At 42.7% G+C, this 20,764-nt stretch overlaps 1 protein-coding gene across 7 annotated transcripts in view; it reads right to left on the reverse strand.

Annotated features, from left to right (window-relative positions):
• The window catches only part of Rufy3 (RUN and FYVE domain containing 3), a 78,621-nt gene that overhangs the window by 19,023 nt on the left and 38,834 nt on the right, over positions 1-20,764 (reverse strand). For all 7 annotated transcript variants that reach the window (XM_036200203.1, XM_036200204.1, XM_036200205.1 and 4 more), the window contains 7 exons: positions 15,440-15,613; positions 13,820-13,937; positions 13,024-13,125; positions 8,407-8,530; positions 5,573-5,634; positions 4,428-4,493; positions 1,623-1,692 (listed from right to left, as the gene is read on the reverse strand). In XM_036200203.1, the coding sequence (XP_036056096.1) occupies positions 1,623-1,692; positions 4,428-4,493; positions 5,573-5,634; positions 8,407-8,530; positions 13,024-13,125; positions 13,820-13,937; positions 15,440-15,613 (716 nt within the window). The remainder of the gene's footprint in view (positions 1-1,622; positions 1,693-4,427; positions 4,494-5,572; positions 5,635-8,406; positions 8,531-13,023; positions 13,126-13,819; positions 13,938-15,439; positions 15,614-20,764) is intronic.

A 20,764-nucleotide genomic window follows, 5' to 3' on the forward strand; every position in this document is an offset into this window, starting at 1 on the left:
CCCTTTAGTGTTCTCTCCCTTTCTATTTGAGACAAGGTCTCTCACTGAACCTGACACTCAAGCTTTGGCCAGTGAGGCCCGGGATTTGCCTGTGTCCATCCCCCAGGGATAGGGCTCCAAACATGTGCTGCCAGGTCCAGTTTTTACACAGGTACCGAGCATCCAAACTCAGGTCCTCATGCTTACACAGCGAGCACATTATTCACTCAATTATCTTCCCACTGTTACCTTTTTACTATGCCCAATGGTAAGACTGTTCGATTCCAGAGCATCTCCATGGCTACATTCCAAACATAGTAAGAATGCTTCTAAAATATTCAGAGTGAGGTCTTATCTCAAAAACAAATGAACAGAAGATTGTGAAACACTATCTAAACAAAGGTTTAGGAAAGTACTCATTTCCCATCATGGCAGTCACACTGCAACTCTCCAAAGACCTTTTATAGGTCATTCAGTACTTAGGAGGCGGAGGCAGGATGGCTTAAGTTTAAGGCCAGAGTGAGCTAAATAAGACTGTGTTTCAAAAAAGATACAGACTATATATTATCTACCTACCTACCTACCTATCTGCCTTTCTCTCTAAGTTCTAAATAAAAGCTAATTAGCATACTCCCAATTAGTGCACTGAATTTATTCAAGCCAAGTTTACCTCACTGTGCATAACAGGACGATTAGAAACAGCAAATGAGCTTGCATACTGGCTCATTTACGTAAGATCTTGATGAAAGCATCTACTTCTATTAAACAAAGGCTAAGCTACAGATTTAGCCTACTAATCAGATGTCAACCATCAAGTTAATTTCCTCTTCTTATTCTAAGAGCTTTCATATTTATATCCTTGCCTAATCTCCAGAGTCATTGTGGAGTTGAAAGAGGAAGTATAAGCACCCCCATCTGCTAGTGGGGGAACTGGGCTTTTTCAGAGGTCAGGTGACCAACTTAGTCAGGAGCACATGACAGTAAGAAGCATTAAAGAAGCAGGCATTGCTGGCATTCCGACCAGCTCTGCCTGTGTTAGGCATGCTCAAGAGCAGACAGGATGAAGGGGTCAGGAGCTCGCCAGCTTGGAACACACATCAGTGTTCCAGAGAAATCTGTCTAAAAGAGATGGGGGAAGGGCAGTCTTTGTCTGGCTGTACCACATCAATGGTGGCCAAAATGCTTCCTGAATTCTGAGTATCACGCTGCATTCTATCTAAACCCACTGGGAAAATGAGTGACTGCCGAGCCAGGACAAAAGTTATGTCCTACAGCAGTTCTTATCTGGAGGGTCGAATCCTTCATGCCCACGGTGTTAGGATCCTGCCCTCACTCCTGTACGTGCGCAGCTCTGGGTCTTGCGTCTTACGTCATCAGGGGGCGCTGGCGATTACGTAAGCCGGATGCAGACCCCACACTCTCTCTGCTCCCCTCTTCCCCACCCCACCATCTTTCTTTCCTACCAGGCCTACCCCCTCCCTCCCCTTTCCTCTAATAAAGCTCTCTGTAACTCTAGCCATGGCCTGTGACTTTTCTGCCGGTAACCAGTGCCAGTTATCACCCTTTCGCATGGTGATAGGAATGACTGGTTTCACGGATTTACATGATTAAATTTATAGGTCAAGTAGTTTCCAAACACTTACCTCCTCTGTCAATTTCGTGTTGGACTTTTCTAGTGCGTCCACCTTTGCCTGCAGGTTGTTCACAGTAGCGCTATCAAGACAAGAAGAACGGGAGTCTCTTCTGAAAACCAGAGCAACAGCCTGCCTGCCCGTGCCCTCCTAACCCATGCCAACTCTTTACAAGTTTAACTAGACCACATTAATTACACAGGACGAGTTTGTGATTGTCCATACAGGCACACAACATGTTTCGGTCATCATATCTATATCCCCAAACCTTCTTTAATGCACTCAGCTTCTGCCAGACTTGTATGCTCTGAGACCGCATACAAGGAGCTCCACCCCAACTGCTGTGTCCTTGACACGGAGGCAGTGTCCAGTTTGCTGAGATCAAAGAGTGGATGTACACATGGTACGTCCTAACTCTCCCTAGGTGAGACACAATAGCCTACGGGCACACCCACCCCTCCTCCACTGGTTTTGCTGCTTCTTTCAATAGCGTCTGCTAGGTGTCTCTGACAGCAGATAAACTGAGGTATAGACAGGGTAAGGAAGAATCGAGTTTATATTTGGGTATCAAATATAAGCACATCTTTGCTTGACTGGCGTGGTCACAGATCATTATGGTCTTGCTTACTTTTTTTTTTTTTTTTTTTTTTTTTTTTTTTTTTTTGAGCTGAGGACCGAACCCAGGGCCTTAGGCAAGCGCTCTACCACTGAGCTAAATCCCCAACCCGGTCATGTGTACTTCTTAATCCCCAGAGAAAATATACTTAAAGTGTCCTTGAATTTCCTAGCTGGAACCAAGGCTACTCAAAATTTATATTGACACTGATAGAGGATCCTAGGCAGGAAGGAAATAAGAGAGTCCGTTGTCACTATCGTTTCCTTAGGTAACGTTTGAAATAGGAATATCAATGTGCCAGCTTCCTCTGCAACAAGTAACAGCCATAATATCATGGTAAAACCAAAAATAAATGTATAAATACAAATATATAAAGGAGGCCACTATCAAGCACTCCAGTGGAAAATCCCCAAGCTGCTCATAACTCATTTTCAATTGCTAGCCTTCCCAGCTGGATTAAGAATAAACCACCATGACTGGTCTTCCAGGCAGTTCACACAGATCGAGAAGTTGAAACAAACGGCCAGGTCAAAGATCAACCAATGGCATAGGCTTTGCCTTTAAAGTAGCCCAAAATCAGAAGTCAAAGGTAAAGCCACAGAAGCAGCTGCTGTTGGTCACTCCTTCCTGGCCCCGAGCGGGCTCAGGTCAGAAGAAGGTAACTGGCAGCAAGTGCAGCCAGTCATCACCCTCCATCTCAGCCGCATCCTCACAGCCGGGCCGCTTAGAGCAACTCAGACTAAAGAAAACAGCCGAGGTGAACATCTCTTCCCTGGTTGGCCCTACAGGCCAGAATACTGCTTTTGCACCCACAATCACACACTCTGTGAGCACGGCAAGACTGCGCCCTTCAGTAGAATGGTAAGGACCTGCCTTCCGACCCAGCTCTTTTTTTTTTTCCTTCCCACAGTGTGCAACTTAGCCTTACTTGTATAGTGCTATAGATGTAACTTCCCCCATTCTTCAGTTCAGCAGCTGTCGAGATCTGGGGCTTGCTCTTGAAAAATTGACCCTGAGCTCCCTTCTGAGTCCTTTTTTATTTTTTGTTTTTATTTAATGTGTATGTGTTTTGCTGTGTGTATGTTGTGTGTCATGTGTGCCTGTGCTTGCAGTGGCAAGAAGAGGGCGTCAGAGCCTCTGGGACCAGAGTTACAGATGGCTGAGTCCTTATGAGGTGCTGGGAATTGTCCTTGGGGAGGACAGTCAGAGCTCATAACTGCTGAGCTATCTCTCCAGTTCCCAGTCCAGTTTAGAAGTATTCTATTAGTGAGACCAGAGGCCTGCAAAGGGTATTTTGCCTCTGTGCCTGTAGAAACATATCTACATTATAAGTCAATTAAGAATGTCTTTTATGCTAGGCATGGTGGCACACACCTTTAATCCCAGCACTTGAAGCCAGCTTGGTCTACATAGCAATTTCCAGGCCAGCCAAGACTACACAGGGTCTCAAGAGACAGAAGGTGTGTGTGTGTGGGGGGGGATGGCTTTTTTTTTTTTTTTTTGGTTTTTTGGGACAGGGTTTCCCTGTGTAGCTTTGTGCCTTTTCTGGAACTCACTTGATAGCCCAGGCTGGCCTCGAACTCACAAAGCTCCGCCTGGCTCTGCCTCCTGAGTGCTGGGATTACAGGCGTGCGCCACCACCACCCAGGGGGATGGCTTTTATAACAGACCTTACAAAAGCTCTGTAAGCTACAAACAAGATAATAATTAATGGCTGCATTAATATTAATTATCCTCCTAAAATTATTAAGCCAATTTTAACAGGAGAACATTACAGTAATTTTGGAGAGTCTGAAGTGTCTGGTGAGTACTTGATAAGTTAGTGGTAGTGAAAGCAGAGAGGGAAAGTGTCTATATCAACTGAGTGTGGAAGTGAGCACGGGAAGAAGAGAGATGGTTTCCCCAAGGCCAGGACTGTAGTCAGTACTTTATCCGAGGCCAGGATCACCAATGCGGGTCACATTTTATAATTCTTAATTGAATATACTTACTTAAACTCTAGAGTTACAATCTTAGGATGATCCTTTACTGCCTTCCACTAAAAGTTACCTAACTTATCCAGTACTTAGCTCTGTGAATGCCAAGTGGATTTTTCTGTCAATCTGCTGAACTTTGACCAAATGGGTCTTTACTGCTCTTTATTTTATGATTCCTTGTTCTCTTAATAAACCCCCCATAAAAGGATTTTATTTATCCTTTACTTCAGATGTCTGTTGAGTTCTTCTACGTAGTTCTTCTGGTCTAGAATCGCAGTAATCTGACCGTCCCTGGAGGGAAAAATGGCAGAGGTAGAAGTAAGAGAAGTGACAGAAATACCGAGACACATCTTTCATCTGAGCTGCTCCTAAAGCCTGAGACTGCTGGGCACACACACTGAACCACAAGGCACACTTGATACATCATTATTTTGACATCTCAACCAAGAAGAGTCAGTGGTTCAAAAGTGGGAAAAACAACCCACATTAGTAAGGCTTGCATAAGGGTCAAGATGTTTTAGAATTACTTTGTGTGAATGCATGTTTTGCCTTTATGTATATCTGCACCAAGTGTGTGCAGTACCCTTGAGTCCCCTGGAACTGGAGTTACAGATGGTTGTGGGCCACAATATGAGGTTCTGGGAATGAAACCCAGGTCCTCTGGAAGAGCAGCCAGTGCTCTTATCCACTGAGCCATCTCACCAGCCCTGTTCATTTATTTTATTTTATTTTTTTAAATTCTGGGTCTCTCTATGTAGCTCTGGTTGTCCTGGAATGCACAGAGATCTGCTTGTCTCTACCTCTTGAGTGTTGGGATTAAAGGTGTGCGCCATCATGCCTGGCTTGTTTCTTTTTTTGAGTTTCTGGTCATCCAGGCTCAGCCTCCCACAGTAGGACATACTTAGGGCACAGCAATGCTGAGCTTGTCTAAAATTTCAAGCCCTACTTCAAGCTATTGGAGAACTGGCTGGGCATGGCAATTTCACACCTTTGGATCCTATGCTGAGAAGCAGAGGCAGCAGGGAAGCCTTGAGTTCGAGGCCAGCCTGATATACTTGGGGAGCCCTAGGTCAATCTGGGCTAGAGTATGCGACTCTACCAGAAAAACAAAAACCAAACAATATGGAAAACTGGATTGACTTTAATATATCTTTATTATGTCTACCCCTGAAATACCTAGCCAGAGAGTCATTCACCTAAAAGTCCTTTAATCATAGGCCCAATAATCAGATATTTTTGTCAAGACTTTATTAAAGTTATATAATCAAAAATTCTTCTACTAAATCTGCTAATACAACATTGTTGTAAACTAGCCAAGGAAAAATATGCTACATCTGAGAAAAAGGGAAACACAATTTCTTCATACATACCCTTCACTACCTTTACTGCTGTTTCCATCTTTAAGATACATAGAAAAATCTATAACTCCAACCTACAGAGAAAATTTTTCGAAGTTAATAGAAAATTAGATACTATTCTCAAGACATAAAACAATGTTGCTTTCTAGGCATTCAAAAATAACACAACTATGATAATCACTAGAACATTTATGATGAACATTTAACACCTTACTATGAATATAATGTAAAGGGAGAAATTAGAAGAGCCAAGTAAGTCACAGGGGCTGAGGGTGCAGCTCAATTGCAGAGCATTTCCCTAATAGGCACAAACTCTTACTCCATGCCCAACACACTCTCTCTCTCTCTCTCTCTCTCTCTCTCTCTCTCTCTCTCTCTCTCACACACACACACACACACACACACACACACACACACACTCACACACACACCATCACTACCAAAAATAACAACAAAAGAAAAAGAAAGAAAAGAGAAGACAATTCAGGACAGTGAACATAAAGAATACTGTTTAAATTTTCTTTCTCTTTTTCAGGCATTCTGCTAATGACTTTATTTTCTTCTAGGAAAAAAAAAACTTCTTAGAAGTTATTTTTTTAACTTAATTTCTCTGAGCTTGCAAAGACCTGGGTTTCACGACACACTCTCCAGTGCCTTCTCCCCTAGAGCTTACTTGCACTTTCAGATCACATGTGACCTTCTGACCTTCCCCCATCTTTGCCAGCACGTCATGTCCCCCTCTGTGGTCACCTATTCAGTTTCACAGTTTAAAAATTTATACTCAGAAACTATACACACAAAGTCTCCCCAACATGATCGCCTACACCTAGGTGACCAAGGACAGCCACAAAAGACATGTCACAGTGGGCAGGGGGCAGTCAAGCCCCAAGCCCACAGGAAGAAGTCCAGGTCCCTAAGGACTGTGGATAAGAGTAGGGACAGTCTCTTCCAGGGAAGAGCACACCAGCGGCTTATCCAGTCCCAATGGTTGGCCTGAAAACACACACTCAAGTAACAGCATACGGACTGAGCAGGTGAGCAGGTTATATTTAGGGATCTACATACATACATACATACATACATATATATATATGTATGTATGTATATACATATACATATACACACACACACACACACACACACACACATATATATATATATAAAACACAATTAAAAAGGGGCATGTGATTTGAAAGAGACCAAGGAGGGGTTATTAAAGGATACAGAGGGAGGAAAGGGAAGATAGAAATGATATAATTACACTAATGTCAAAAAATAATAAAACCATTATAGTTATAATGAAAAAACAACACCTATTCCCTAGTTTATATTTCACAGGATCAGAAATCAAAAACAATTTAAATACCCACATTCTTCCCACCGCCCCAAATGACCACCACTAACACTTTGGTGTCTGTCAACTTTCCATGAGGAATGTCTTCATTTCTCACACCTGCCACTTCATCACACAACTTATTTCTTTTTAAAAACCCAAAATCACACAGCATATCCTTTCCTATTTTCCCTGAGTGAAATGGAACAGACCCATCACATTGTTTCCTACAGAAGGGGTGAGAAATAGTCTCAGTGAAAACTCTTTATTATTGGGCAGTTGACTCAAGCTTGGCCCTGATTAAGGTGAACTGTATTTACAAATTCCTTTATGGCTCACAAGAACCCCTCTACCTACCCTTTTTTATGTGTACATATCAAGACATAGGAAGCACCAAAACCAACTACAAGATGTACTCAGCTGGAAAATAAGACCGACTTTGAAACTAAGGCTTTAGAGCCTTCACGGCACTCCGATGCGACCCTGGCTTTTAATACAGATCCTTATATTAAAGGAAGTACACCCAAGAAGGCAAGAGTTTGAAGAAGACAAAAATCTATTTCTTTATATTCACACTGAGATGAAGAGGAACTTGAGGCAGGACAACTGATGTTAGGAAGGATTTACTAATAAACTTGCTTGGGAAATACTAAGTTATAGAAAGTGAATTTATCTAAGGAGATGCTGCCTCCAATATGACTGGAAGACCATAATGTACTGACCAACTTGTTAGAAACTGAGAGAAAGAACGTTTTGTTCATCAAATGAAGTTTAGGGCTGAGAAAGTTTCTGCTAATGTCTGTTCACCAAGATTGACCTCCAATGAGACTCCATTTCCACAACAAAAGGAGGCAATTCTGACTCTCATCTGGCTCTCAGGACCATCCTAGAACAAAAAACAAGCCTCTAAGGGGCTCTAGGAATACCAGAGGGTCACAGCCCTCCTTAAATCCTGGTCTGCCATACGTCCCCAGTGCTCTTCACAGGAAAAGCACAATGCTGACAGCAAGGCAAGCTGAACCTGGGGACAACTATCTGAAAAGAACCAACACTGGTGTACTCAAGAAAGCAGGCATTGTCTGGGCTGTGTAACTCTCCCGTCTGCCCAAATGGCCAGACTTACAGTTTCCTAGCTCCACTGAAATGGTTCACAGTGTAACCTGGGGCTGAGACCTGAAGGGGATTTAAGGATGACAATACGTGTACATTGCACAAGCCTGGGGCCCATACAGATAACCTGGTAAGAGTTCGCACTGAGGCTGGCTCCCTTTTGTGCCTAACCAGAACCAGTCACACGCTAAAGAGCTTTTCCATTACTGATCTCTAAGTGTGCACAATGGTCTCTCACTTCAAAGGCATGTCAACTTTATAGGAACAACCAAGTGAGAAGAAGAAATCCTGGTTTTGATGCTCACAATGTCTTCTAACTCAGTTGGTGTCATCTACTCAATCCAGGCCCTGAGGAGACAGGACACAGCGTGACACCATTGGTTATATCAGAGTTTTCCCGTACCTGAGAGTCCAGGTCTTCTCCTTTCATACAGAAATTGGCATCGATGACATTCAGACCCACCAGAAGACCAGCAATAATAGCTCCTTCTTCTTCCATCATGAGGGCATTGGCTTCATAGAACTCACTGCAACAGATACCCAAGAGAACGGTCACAAGGCACTTGGCACTCCACTGAGGCACGAAGCAGGGAGAGAACCTCCCGCCTCATTGGTGAGCATGGGCATCGAGAGTACTTTCGTAAGTAGACGTTTCTGGGAAGAGGCACATGAGCAAACCCTGCAGGCACTCGATAGCTGGGCTGGAAAAGTGTCACTGGGAGCTACTGTGGTTGAGGCAAATATACAGACTGACTGACTGGTCTGTGTTCATGATGACATGGGACAAGTTGCAAGCATTCATGCACCTCTTTAAGACATTCTTTTTTTTTCTTTCAAGACAGGGTTTCTCTGTTTAGCTTTGCACCTTTCCTGGATCTCGCTCTGTAGCCAAGGCTGGCTTTGAACTCACAAAGATCCACATGCCTCTGCCTCCTGAGTGCTGGGATTACAGGCGTGCACCGCCACCACCACCTGGCAACATTCTTTTCTTTTAAAAAACTATTTTCTTCTAATTATATTTCAAGCACATTTCTTTAATGAGTGAATCTCTTAAAATGCAAATTGTAATATATAAATATATATATTTATATATATCATACACACAAATATGGCTAGAAAATGAGGCTCTGCTGGAGACTGACCCGATCTTTCCGAATGCTCCGAAAGTCCTCTACCACCAAGCCCTACCCAGCACTACAGTTGCCTACCAAATAATATGTACAGTGAATAGCCTGAAGATTATCTCAAAGTTTTGAAGACTCATTTCCTTAGAACTTAGATAAAATTAGTTCTTATTACAAAAAAGGAAGTAAAAGAAATGCATATGAAACCTTTTAATTCCATCTGCCAGTGATTTAAGATGTTTGATAACTTATGAAACACATATACTTTGCAATATGTATATCATTATATCATATATGCAAATATGTCATAATTAACAAGAGCAATTATACCATTATCATTAAATTTGAAAATAGTTTGTTTTATAAATATTTATTTCAAAAAATAATTTCCTACAATTTTGTTTACATTGGTTTTATAGTATCCCATTGCATTATGTGATTATTTAGCAAACTCCCTTTTTTTAGCCAGCCCCTCCCTGAAACAGGAGGCCTGAGCTTTTACCACCACAGAGCCCAGAAACAAAAAAGCAAAGCAAATACCCCAAGTATCTAGAAAATTATGAATGGGCAGAGAGTCTTCAAAACCCACAGACGGTTAAACACCTATATTATGCAAACACTGTATGATAATGTAACAACTACATGTCTTAGCATTCACTTGAAGACGCTGGAAGCTTACAGCCACACAAAAACCTGCACAGGGTGCTGAGAGCAGCTTTACTTAAAACTGGAAGCAACTAAAATGGATAAACAAACATATAAAGAATGGACTATTCCTTAGCACTAAAAGTGAGTTCCTAAGCCAGGAAAAATCATGGAGTACCTAAGGGTATATTCCTAAGTGAAAGGGCTATAGATTTATGATTTTTAACTAGCTGATATTCCGGGAAAGGCAAACCAAGGAGACAGGAAAGTGATTAGGATTAGAGTTGAATAAGAGGCATAAATAGTAGAACCCAAGATCATGAGAGCAACGACATACTTTCAGAATTCACAGAATGTACAGCACAAGAGTGAGCCCTAATGCAAACTACAGACCAAGATATGCCTCTGTGTGTGTGTGTGTGTGTGTGTGTGTGTGTGTGTGTGTGTCTGCATGTGCACACGCAGGGCAGAGGATATAAGAATTCTGTCTCTGTACCCTGAACTCTATTGCTATGAATCTATAATGGCTCCAAAACCAGTCTATTGACCTCTTGTAGAGGTCAGCCTGGTCTTCACAGTAAGTTCCAGGCAACAGGGCTACCACAGTATGATCCTGTCAAGGTTTTCTGGTTTGGACATGGTGTCTCACAATTCTAATCCTAGGACTTGGGAGGCAAAAGCAGAAAGATTACAAGTGTAAGGCCAGACCACATGGTAAATTCCAGTCAGACTGAGCTTGCCATGAGACCTTGTCTAAACAACACACACACACACACACACACACACACACACACACACACACACGTTTGTTTTGAGGCAGATTTTCATGTAGTCCAGGATGGTCTTGAACTATTTAAGCAGCTGAAGTAGGTGACTTTAAATTCTTGACTCTCCTGTAGAAGTGTAGCTCTTTTGTCTGGAATGTCTTATGACAGGCATGCCCCATCATGTCCAGCCACCAGATGGATGCTCATAAAGAGAACACACTCATTAAACCAGCACCCAGATTAAGCAATTTACACCAGAAACTCAGAAGCCCCTCAGGCTTGGTTCTGACTACTCTACTGTACCTGGCTAAGATGAGTCTCTTTTCTATCAAGAAAGATAGCTTTTGTACATGTTTCTGAGCTTTATGTAAATGCAACAACACGTATTTTTGTGACTCATTAGTCTGCCTAACATTATACTCAATAGGATTAATCCATGTTGCTATACATAGCTGCTGCATGTTATATCATATATACATTGTACTACTTACTTACTTACTTACTTACTTATTTACTTACTTATTTATTTATTTATTCATTCATTCATTCATTCATTCATTCATTTATTTATTCATTCATTCTATTGTAAATAGATACTTGGGGTTTATTACAAACATTGTAATGACTATAAAATTATTTTAAAACTTTAAAACAATTGTATTTATTTATTTGTGTATATGCACAGGTGTGGAAGTCAGAGGACAGCCTACAGGAGTCAGTTTTTTCTTTGCACCATGTGTATACTGGGATCGAATTCAGGTCTTCAGGCTTGGTGGCAAGCATCTTTACCCACTGAGCCATCTTGCTGGCTTTTATGAAAACTTTTGTTCATGGATTTTGTTGAACATAATGTATTTATATTGGTTTCTGTAACTAGGGTCAGTACACTGTAAGACATGCTTGTAATTAACTGTGTAACAGACACATTTACGGCTATTATAAACATCTATAACCATTTTTGTTTGTGCATTTCCACTGGACATAATGCATTTCTCCTGGCTCTGATAACCAGGTCACTGAATCAAGGCGCATGAGAAGAAGGGTGTATGCGCAACCTTGACAGAGAGTATCCAATAGTTCCTTAAATCTTGTGTGCCAATTAACTCCCACCTCGTATCCCTTCTAACATTACACACATGCATGCATACATATGATATATATCATGTATATAGAGTGAGGCAGAGTCTAACTATGCAGGCCTGGAAGGCCTAGAACTTGGAGCAATCCTTCATATGTCCTGGTGTTGGATTACAGGTATGTGCCATCACACCTGGACAATAGTTGGTACCATCTGCCCTTCCATTTTGGTTATTTTGAGTAAATACTAGTATCACCTTGTTTCATTACATGTATTTACTTAATGTGCTTGTGTATGGGTGTATATGCTACAGCATGTATATGAAAGTCAGAAGATAATCTGCAGGAATTGGTCCTCTCCTTCTACCATATGTGTCCTGGGGCTTGAACTCTGGGTACCAGGCTCATGGACAAGTGATTTTTACCCCCTAAGCCATCTTGCTGACCCCTGTATCATGTTTTAATGTGTACTTTTATGATGGTGGGTGAAGTCACACATCTTTTTCTATGTTTCTAGTCACTTTTTTATTTTGTTTTTTTTCCAGACAGGGTTTCTCTGTGTAGCACTGACTCTCCTAGAACTCATTTTGTAGTCCAGGCTGGCCTTGAACTCACAGAGATTCACCTACCTCTACCTCCCAAATGCTGGGATTAAAGGCATACATCACCACAGCCCAGTTCACTTTTCCCTTTTGAAGCTTAAATTTTCTGTCTGTCTTCATATGTTTGTATTTTCTTACTTTAGTAGAATAATTATTATTTTATCATTTTATTATTATTATTATTATTATTATTAGTAGTAGTAGTAGTAGTAGTAGTAATACAGTCTTTCTACGTTGTCCTGAAGCTTACGTTCTAGACCAGGCTGGTATTGAACTCACAGAGAGCCTCCTCCTGCCTCTGCCTCCTAAGGGTTAGGATCAAAGGCATGAACCACTATGCCAGCCAATAGAATTCCTTATTATATACATTCTTTGTTGAACATGTATATAATATATTTATATAATAATTATTACAAACATCTCCTCCACTCTATTGGTTGCCTTTTATTTGTGGACAGGAATTTGTATGTAACCTAGGCAATTCATGATCTATGTGAATTTTTTTTAAAAAATGGTACATATGAAATGAATGTCAACTTCTTGTCATAAGATTTCCTTGTTTTCTGGTGGTACAAAATTTTGAGCTGCCCTACAAAGGAACACATATAGCCACAGCCACAGAGAGCATACATTGTATAAAACACCCTTTTGGGACTCTGAGTGAGTGTGAGGTGTGGTACAGAGACCTGAAGAAACTGTTACATACCAAGTGTTTCTGAACCCACACAACAGGCAAGTTTCTGTGATTTGACTTCGTATGATATGGCAGCACTTGTCAAGAACAAAGTTTGACTTGTGTTCATACCTGAGAAGTTCCTTCTTATTGATCAAGGCTTTCATATACTCAGAAAGTTTCTTTTGCATTAATGCCAAACGAAGCCAGGCTCTTCCTCTGCCGACTGGTGTCCTACAAGAGCACAGAGACCATGTGACTAAGGAGACAGGAAGGGCAGCAGGGCGGTCCAGGGTGAGGCAGGACACGTCTTTCTGGAGCAACACTAAAGCCCTTCTTCTCAAGGTCCCGACCGGCGCTTGCACATGTATTTGTGTGGGATCGTGGGTCTTGGGTGTTGGGGACAAATTGCCTTGCATTAGCATTAGTAAGTAAATGTGCGGTAGTCCAGAGACCAGAGTACTCTTCCGCTCACCTGGAGAAGTCCCACCAGTTTAGTAGCTGATGAAACCTGAGTTTAGAGCGGATTATGTAAGAAACCAGATGCTTAGATGGGCACAGGCGAATTGTGCTTTCATTCAATTAACATTAAACCAGATTCCTGTGGGAGGCTAATCTCTCCTTTTTACCCCCAGGTTTGAAGGCAGGCCCTATGTCCCCGAGGCTCACTTAATCTTGGCTTTAAAACCCATGGAATACAGTCATTTCCCTGAAATCAAGCCAGTCATGACACCTCCCTAGGTTAATAAAACAGAGATGTCTGGTATTAACATGAAGATGGCCGGCCCTTCTTCAGTAAGTTCCCTTCAAGAGCACACATTTCTTCACAGTGTCTAGTGGTAACAGCATTCCAAATCTGGATTGCTGTAAAAATGTGCACAGCATCAATGGCCCCAGTTTTCAAGAAGGAAAACAGCCTGGGACTCACTTAAGTCCTGGGAGGTCCTTAACACTTGCTGTTATCTCTGCAGCTTCCGGAACAAGCTTTTCGACCAGCTCCAGGGGCCCCCAGAAGGATTTATTTTGTCCAAGAAAAGTTTTCTTGGCTAAAAAACAAAACAAAACAGCATCTTAATATTCTTTCCAACATAAATACTCCCCTTCTGCTTACATATAAAGTGTTTGTACTCTGTGCTTGCACGTGTATTCACACTCTCTCATTCTCGCCCTCCACATCCTTTCCAGGCATCCAATCCTACTCTATTAGTTTAAAAACTGTCCATGCAGGCTAAGGAGATGGCTCAGTGAGTAAGTGTTTGCCACACAAGCGGGGCCAGAGTTTGAACCCCTAAAGCCCATGTAAAAGCCAGGTGGGCTTGGTGACTGGCCCAGGATCCCATCACAAGGAGGACTGAGACGGGATCCTTGGGCAAGCTGGCCAGCCACACTAGCCTAGTCTGTGAGCTCCAGACTGCAAAGACCCTTTGCTAGTAAATAAAAATGAGAATAGAAAAGGATACTAACCATCAATCTCTGGCCTTCACACACACACACACACACACACACACACACACACACACACACCCATACACCCATACATGTGTGCACCCAGATGTATACACAGAAGCACATGTAAAAATTATGGTTTCATAATATATAAAAATTTACAAAAATAAAAAATCTGTACTTCCAAGACTCAGTTCTTCCTTTTTTAAAGAACAATTTGTGATCAGGGCTGGAGAGATGGCTCAGCAATGAAAAATATTGGCTGTTTTTGTAGAAGACCCAGATACAATTTCCAGGACACACATGGCAGCTCACTACCATCTGTAACTACAGTTCCAGGGAATCTGATGCCATCTCTGGTCTCTGTAGGCACCAGGCACAAACATGGCACACAGATATACGTGCAGACAGAACACCCATATACATAAAAATAAAATTAAACTGAAAAAGAATTTGTGACCTAGCCCTATAATAATATTTAATGATTTAGTACTTAAAACCATGTAGTATTAGTGAAGAAAATATCCCAGTGAAAAACTGAATACTGAAAAGGGCCTACCCCAACACTGGTTAAGTGAGAGAGCAGGAAACCTGTCTCCTGCAGCTCTGCCCCAACTTATGACCTGGGCAGTTAATTAGTCCATTCTAGGCAGGTCTATTTCCCTGTCAATCAGATGGAGCAGCCATCTTGATTTGCTTATTTATGAAGGCCCTTTCAGTTCTAACATCAAAAGTACTTTTATGTACTGTAAGTCCTTTAAGTCAATTAAAATTCTGCTCCTATACAGGTTGTATTCTACTGTTTATTTATTTATTTAAAGACGGGGGTGGGGGTGGGGGTGGGGGTGTGTGTGTCTCTTACTATGTAGTCCTGGCTGGCATGAAACTTGCTCTATAGGCAAGCTAGCTAGTCCTGAACCCACAGAAATGTGCCTGCCTCTGCCTGCTAAGTGCTGGGAAGTCAAGGTGTGAGCCACAGGCCAAGTCCATTAACACTATTCATGCAAGGTTTTCATCTGCTGCCTCTCTGGAAAAGGCTATCTTTCCAGCTATGCCTTGCCGAGGACTGGCCGCTAGTGTGCCATTGGAGGCCGCAGCCCACCTTTCAAACCGTGCTTCAGGCAGTGTTCCATCACCACGAAGAACTGTTGGAGAGGCGCGTAGTCCGAGTCCAGGGTCCGCCCCAGGTTCAGCGCTGACTCGATCAGGCCCTTGATGCTCAGTTTCGCCATGTTCATCAGGTTCATGCGTTCGTTAGCCATGAGGTAATTAGGATCTGTGAGAAGGGATGCAACGCCACTTAGTGGATCCCATGAAACAGTATCATCTTACCACACCCATGTCTGCACACCCATGGCATAAACGCAACGGTGGCTAAGGCCTCTGGTGACCTGTCATGAGCCGAGGAACTGGCACCATATCATTAGTTTTGGTTGTATTCTTCCTGGCTGTGTGCTGTAGAAAAAGATGTTAGTTTCCTTGTTTAACCATTTTAAAAGCAAAACTGAATTATTCTATCAACCTTTAAATCTTAAATACTCCTCTGGTCCCTATCTGGGCACCTCCAAGACTCTGGTACACTGATCGCTGGCTTACCTGCTGTTCTCTACCCCTCTGATAGCCTGTGGAGTGCCTAAAGAGAACCAAGGTAGGGAAAGTGCTTGGACAAGCTGCTCCGAGTGTACCATTTACTTTCTTCGCATTAATACAAATCACTCCTGGGATTAAAGGAGTGCACCACCACATCCAGCTCGCTTGCTAGTTTTTATGTCTACCTGACATAGGCTGGAGTCAACTCAGGGAACACCTTGAGAAAATGCCTCGCCAGGCGGTGGTGACGCACGCCTTTAATCCCAGCACTCAGGAGGCAGAGCCAGGTGGATCTCTGTGAGTTCGAGGCCAGCCTGGTCTACAGAGTGAGTTGCAGGACAGCCAGAGCTACACAGAGAAACCCTGTCTGGAAAAACCAAGAGGGGGGAGGGAAGAGGGAGGGAGGGAGGGAGGGAGGGAGAGAGGGAGAGAGAGAGAGAGGGGGAGAGAGAGAGAGAGGGAGAGAGAGAGACTGAGACTATTTGATCACAGAAGATCCAGGTACTACTGTGTCCTTCTCAGAATTATGATTCTCCCCCACCTCCCACCCCCAGACAAGGTTTCACTAGAACCAGTAACAATCCTTAGTCTCAGCCTGAACCTCCACCGGGATTATATCCATGTACCACCAAACATATTCAATTGTGGTCTTAATTGCCTCCTGTAATGAGCTATGCAGCTGGTCCATAGCACAGTGACCAAGGACAAAACCAGAGTCCAGAATGCCTTTGTGCAACTCCAACCACAATGCCTGTGCTCTTCCCCCACCACAATCCACTTACAAATGAACTGATGGGAATAGATGCTGTTGATCCTCCAGTCCTAACATGATTATCTTATGTACCCACTGTCTCATTATTACTGTTGAAGTATTGTCCCATCTTAAGATCTATTTTTATGTGAATGAGTGTTTTGCCTGCATATGAGCACACCACATCCATGCAGTGCCTCTGGAGGCCAGGAGAGCAGCATGTCAGATCACCTGGAACTGTAGTTCTTGTGAGCCGCCATGTAAATGCTGGGAATAGAGTCCAGGTCCTCTGAAAGCAGCAAGTGCTGTTAAGGGGCAACAGCCCTGCTTCCTCCTCGGTTTAGGTAACGGAACAGGGACATAACAGTGCTGTGGCCCTGTAAGCTATGTGGGTGCACATACACAGAAATTACATAGGAATACACTGTGTATGTGTGCCCTCCCAAGCACCAGCACATATCACACTGTGCAAATAAACTAAAAGCTCTATGAACTCTTAGCCTCTGCTCAGGAAGACCAAAGTCCTGCTGAAATCACACTTACATAATTCAAAAAACAAGACAAAACAGGCCATTCTGTCACACCGTGTTTTCATTTATATATTCCTTCATAGTTAAGTCAATAAAGCAAAAATGACCAAATCCTAAACTGATTTACATCAACTTTAGAGACTAAGAGACTTATAGCCCTAACTATAAAAATTCTGATTTGTTGTAGTATTCTTGTAGGTAGTATTGTAATTACCCAATTAACTAACTTTTAGAGGTAGTGTCTCCTTACAAAGTCAAGGCCAGTCTTGAAATCAGTTTTCATGCCTCAGCATCGTGAGCAGCCAAGATAAGGACAAGCACCTTTGCACCTAGCTTAGGTCAGATGACATCTTAGAGGAACACTTTACGTGAAAGTCACAATTGGTCTATATTACCATGACTTATTTCTTGCAGATTAACATGTTTAAGGCTACCTTCAGACATCTCTCTTTTTTAGGTATGTGGTGTTCTGCAGGCACATATGTCTATGCACCATATGTGTGCCTGGTGCCCACAGAGGCCAGAAGAGGGCATGGAACACACTAGAACTGGAGTTACAGATGATTTGTGAGCTGCCATGTGGGTGCTGGGAATTTAACCTGGGTCTGCTAGCAGAGCAGTCCAAGCTCTCGACAGCTCAGCCATCCTCTCTAGCCCCAGATATGGCTAGCTCTCTTTGCTCATTATAGATCAAGTGGTCTAGGGCAGACACCTGCACATCTATGTTCTCTGCTGCTCTAGTCACAACGGCATGGAAATGGAGCCAGTCTAGAAGTCCACCAACTCATGAAGGACAATGACAATGTAGTAGTACACAGACACAACGCAATTTTATTCAGACAGAAAGAAAAAGGGGGTTATTAAACATACAGGAAAAGGGATGGAACTAGAAAATACTGTATTAGGGAAGAACTCGGGCTCAGAAAGACAAACACATGTTCTCTTTTAAATGCAGATCTTGGTTATTAACTTCCATGTATGTGCATTTATGGGGAGTGAGAACACAAGGAAACTGGAAAGGGGATCACTGAATCAAAGGGGAAATTGTTTGGGTGGGGGAGGGCAGCAAGATGCCTGCGACAGGAGAGTGAAAGGGGGTATCGGAGGCAGAAAGGGTTAAGTGGGGAGGGGTGCAGCAGGAAAACAGGAAGCAGCAGGAGAGGTTAACCCCAAACCAGTGATGTGTAGAAAGCCACAAGGAAATCTGATCCTTGATAAACGAATAAAAAAATGAAAGAACACCACGCACCACCACCAAGGCTCGGGAACACGTGGGAAGAGGAAGTGGAAGCAGTGTGAGCAGCAGAGGCTAGAGAGGGTGATGGGAAGGCTGTCTTCTGAATGTGATGTGTTAGCTAGACTCACAGCAGCTGACTGCACAAGACCCGACCAAGATCAAGATGGATGAAATTATGGTCTAGACAGGACAGGTGATCTTCCCAACCCTTATTGAGGTGCTACTGGCAGTTGATAATTGCTTTGGGGATGGAGGGAAATGATTCTTTCCTGCAGATGTGGCCGCTGGTAGGATTCCCATGTTCCAATGGATGGTCCCATACCCTACATATATGGGCAGCATTAACTGTTCAGAGAGGGTCATAAAAATAATAACAATGGCAAAAATGGGCTAGGTGTGGTGTGGCAGACACCTTTCATCTTAGTACTCAGCAGGCACAGGCAGGCAAATCTCTGTGAGTCTAAGGCCATTCTTGTCTATATAGTAAATTCTAGACTAGTGAAGACCACATAGTGAGACCCTGTCTGGAAAAAAGAAAAATTGAGCTGGGCGTGGTGGTACACGCCTTTAATTCTGACACTGGGGAGGCAGAAGCAGGCAGATATCTGAGTTCAAAGCCAGCCTGGTCTACAGAGAGAGTTCCAGGACAGCCAGGGCTACACAGAGAAACTCTGACTCAAAACCTAAAAAGTTGAGGGTGGGATGTTTTGGAGATATAGGGAAAGTTGTGTGTGTGTGTGTGTGTGTGTGTGAATAATCATATTTCATTGTATACATGTTTGAAAATTTCAAGGCCCCTCTCCCCAAAAATACCAACAATTGCCACTGTCCTTCCATATCCACCAGAACTAGATAATAAGATCCTTTTAAGATGCTATATGTCATTGTTATAGGACACAGAGGAATACAACAATACCAACCACCAGGCAAGATGTGCTGTCCTGTGCAACAGTGTAACTTATTACAAGAGTAACCAACCACTTGCTAATTGGATTTGTAGCCCAGTCTATAAGCAGGAATTCACATCTGGAATTGTAAATCTGGTCACAGGCCACAGGAGAGGTCACAGCCTAGTGAGATGCTGCTGTTACTGCTCTGCTGAGCAGACACAGTGTGCTCATCCAACTGCCTTATACATATATTTATGTCCATAGATTCGTGGGGCCCGCTTTGGTTAGAGAAGCTTCTTTCTGCAGTGGCCAGTGGTTAACTGCAGAAGCTCATGACTGGCAAAAGTGCTGTAAGTGGCTGTGGGATTCGGCAATGAGACATCTATCTATATCCCCCTCCAGGGCTCAGGTAGGATTGAAGAAGAAGAAAGAATGTGAGCATTAGGTGTGTGTAAAGATGATCAAAATGGATCATGGACATTCATAAAAATGTCATAATGAAGTCTATACAACAAAACCTTGAAATGGTTATGGATGCCTATAGAAAATACAAGAGATATTTAATGTTATATTACTATGTAGTATGTTAACATAAACCTAATGTCTAGTAAAGATGAACTAATTTGTTGTTGGTTTTTTTGTTTGTTTGTTTTTTGAGACAGGGTTTCTCTGTGTAGCTTCGGCACCTTTCCTGGATCTCACTCTGTAGACCAGGCTGGCCGCAAACTCACAGAGATCCGCCTGCCTCTGCCTCCCACCATGTGGCTTGTGAGTTGTTCTTGATAGTGAAAGAAATATCTGAATGCTCTTTAAAAAAAAAAAAAAGCCTTTGTAGCTGGGTGGTTGTGGTGGCACACGCCTTTAATCCCAGCACTCGGGAGGCAGAGGCAGGTGGATCTCTGTGAGTTCGAGGCCAGCCTGGTCTACAGAGTGAGATCCAGGAAAGGTGCAAAGCTACACAGAGAAACCTTGTCTCGAAAAACCAAAAAAAAAAAAAAAAAAAAAAAAAGCCTTTGTAATAAAAATAAAATATCATCTAAGTAACGTGAAGACACTTACTTTTGTGAACTTTGTATTTGTCCTCACCGCTAACCTGGTTATTTATGGTCCTCACTGCACTCTCTCCTAATGCTAAGTCAGATATCACATGCACTTCTCCTCGGAGGAAGTGAGGAGGAGAGTGACTTCTGCGCCACTCTCACGAGGCACACTCTGTTCAAGTGGCTGGTTAAGAGCAGCTGATCATAAGTTCATCCCTATGTATTGCTACCTTTTCTTGTTAACGGTATAATGCAAAGTGGGCGCTGTTGAACTTGGGCTCTTTCAGAAAGTATAACCACTCTTAATCTTTGGCATCAACTATTTACTGTGTAAATGAACATTTGACTTTATGCAAGGAATCTTGTCACTTGGAGGTGACATCCTCTGC

Source organism: Onychomys torridus, chromosome 10 (genome assembly GCF_903995425.1).
Source record: "Onychomys torridus chromosome 10, mOncTor1.1, whole genome shotgun sequence".
Lineage (NCBI taxonomy): Eukaryota > Metazoa > Chordata > Mammalia > Rodentia > Cricetidae > Onychomys > Onychomys torridus.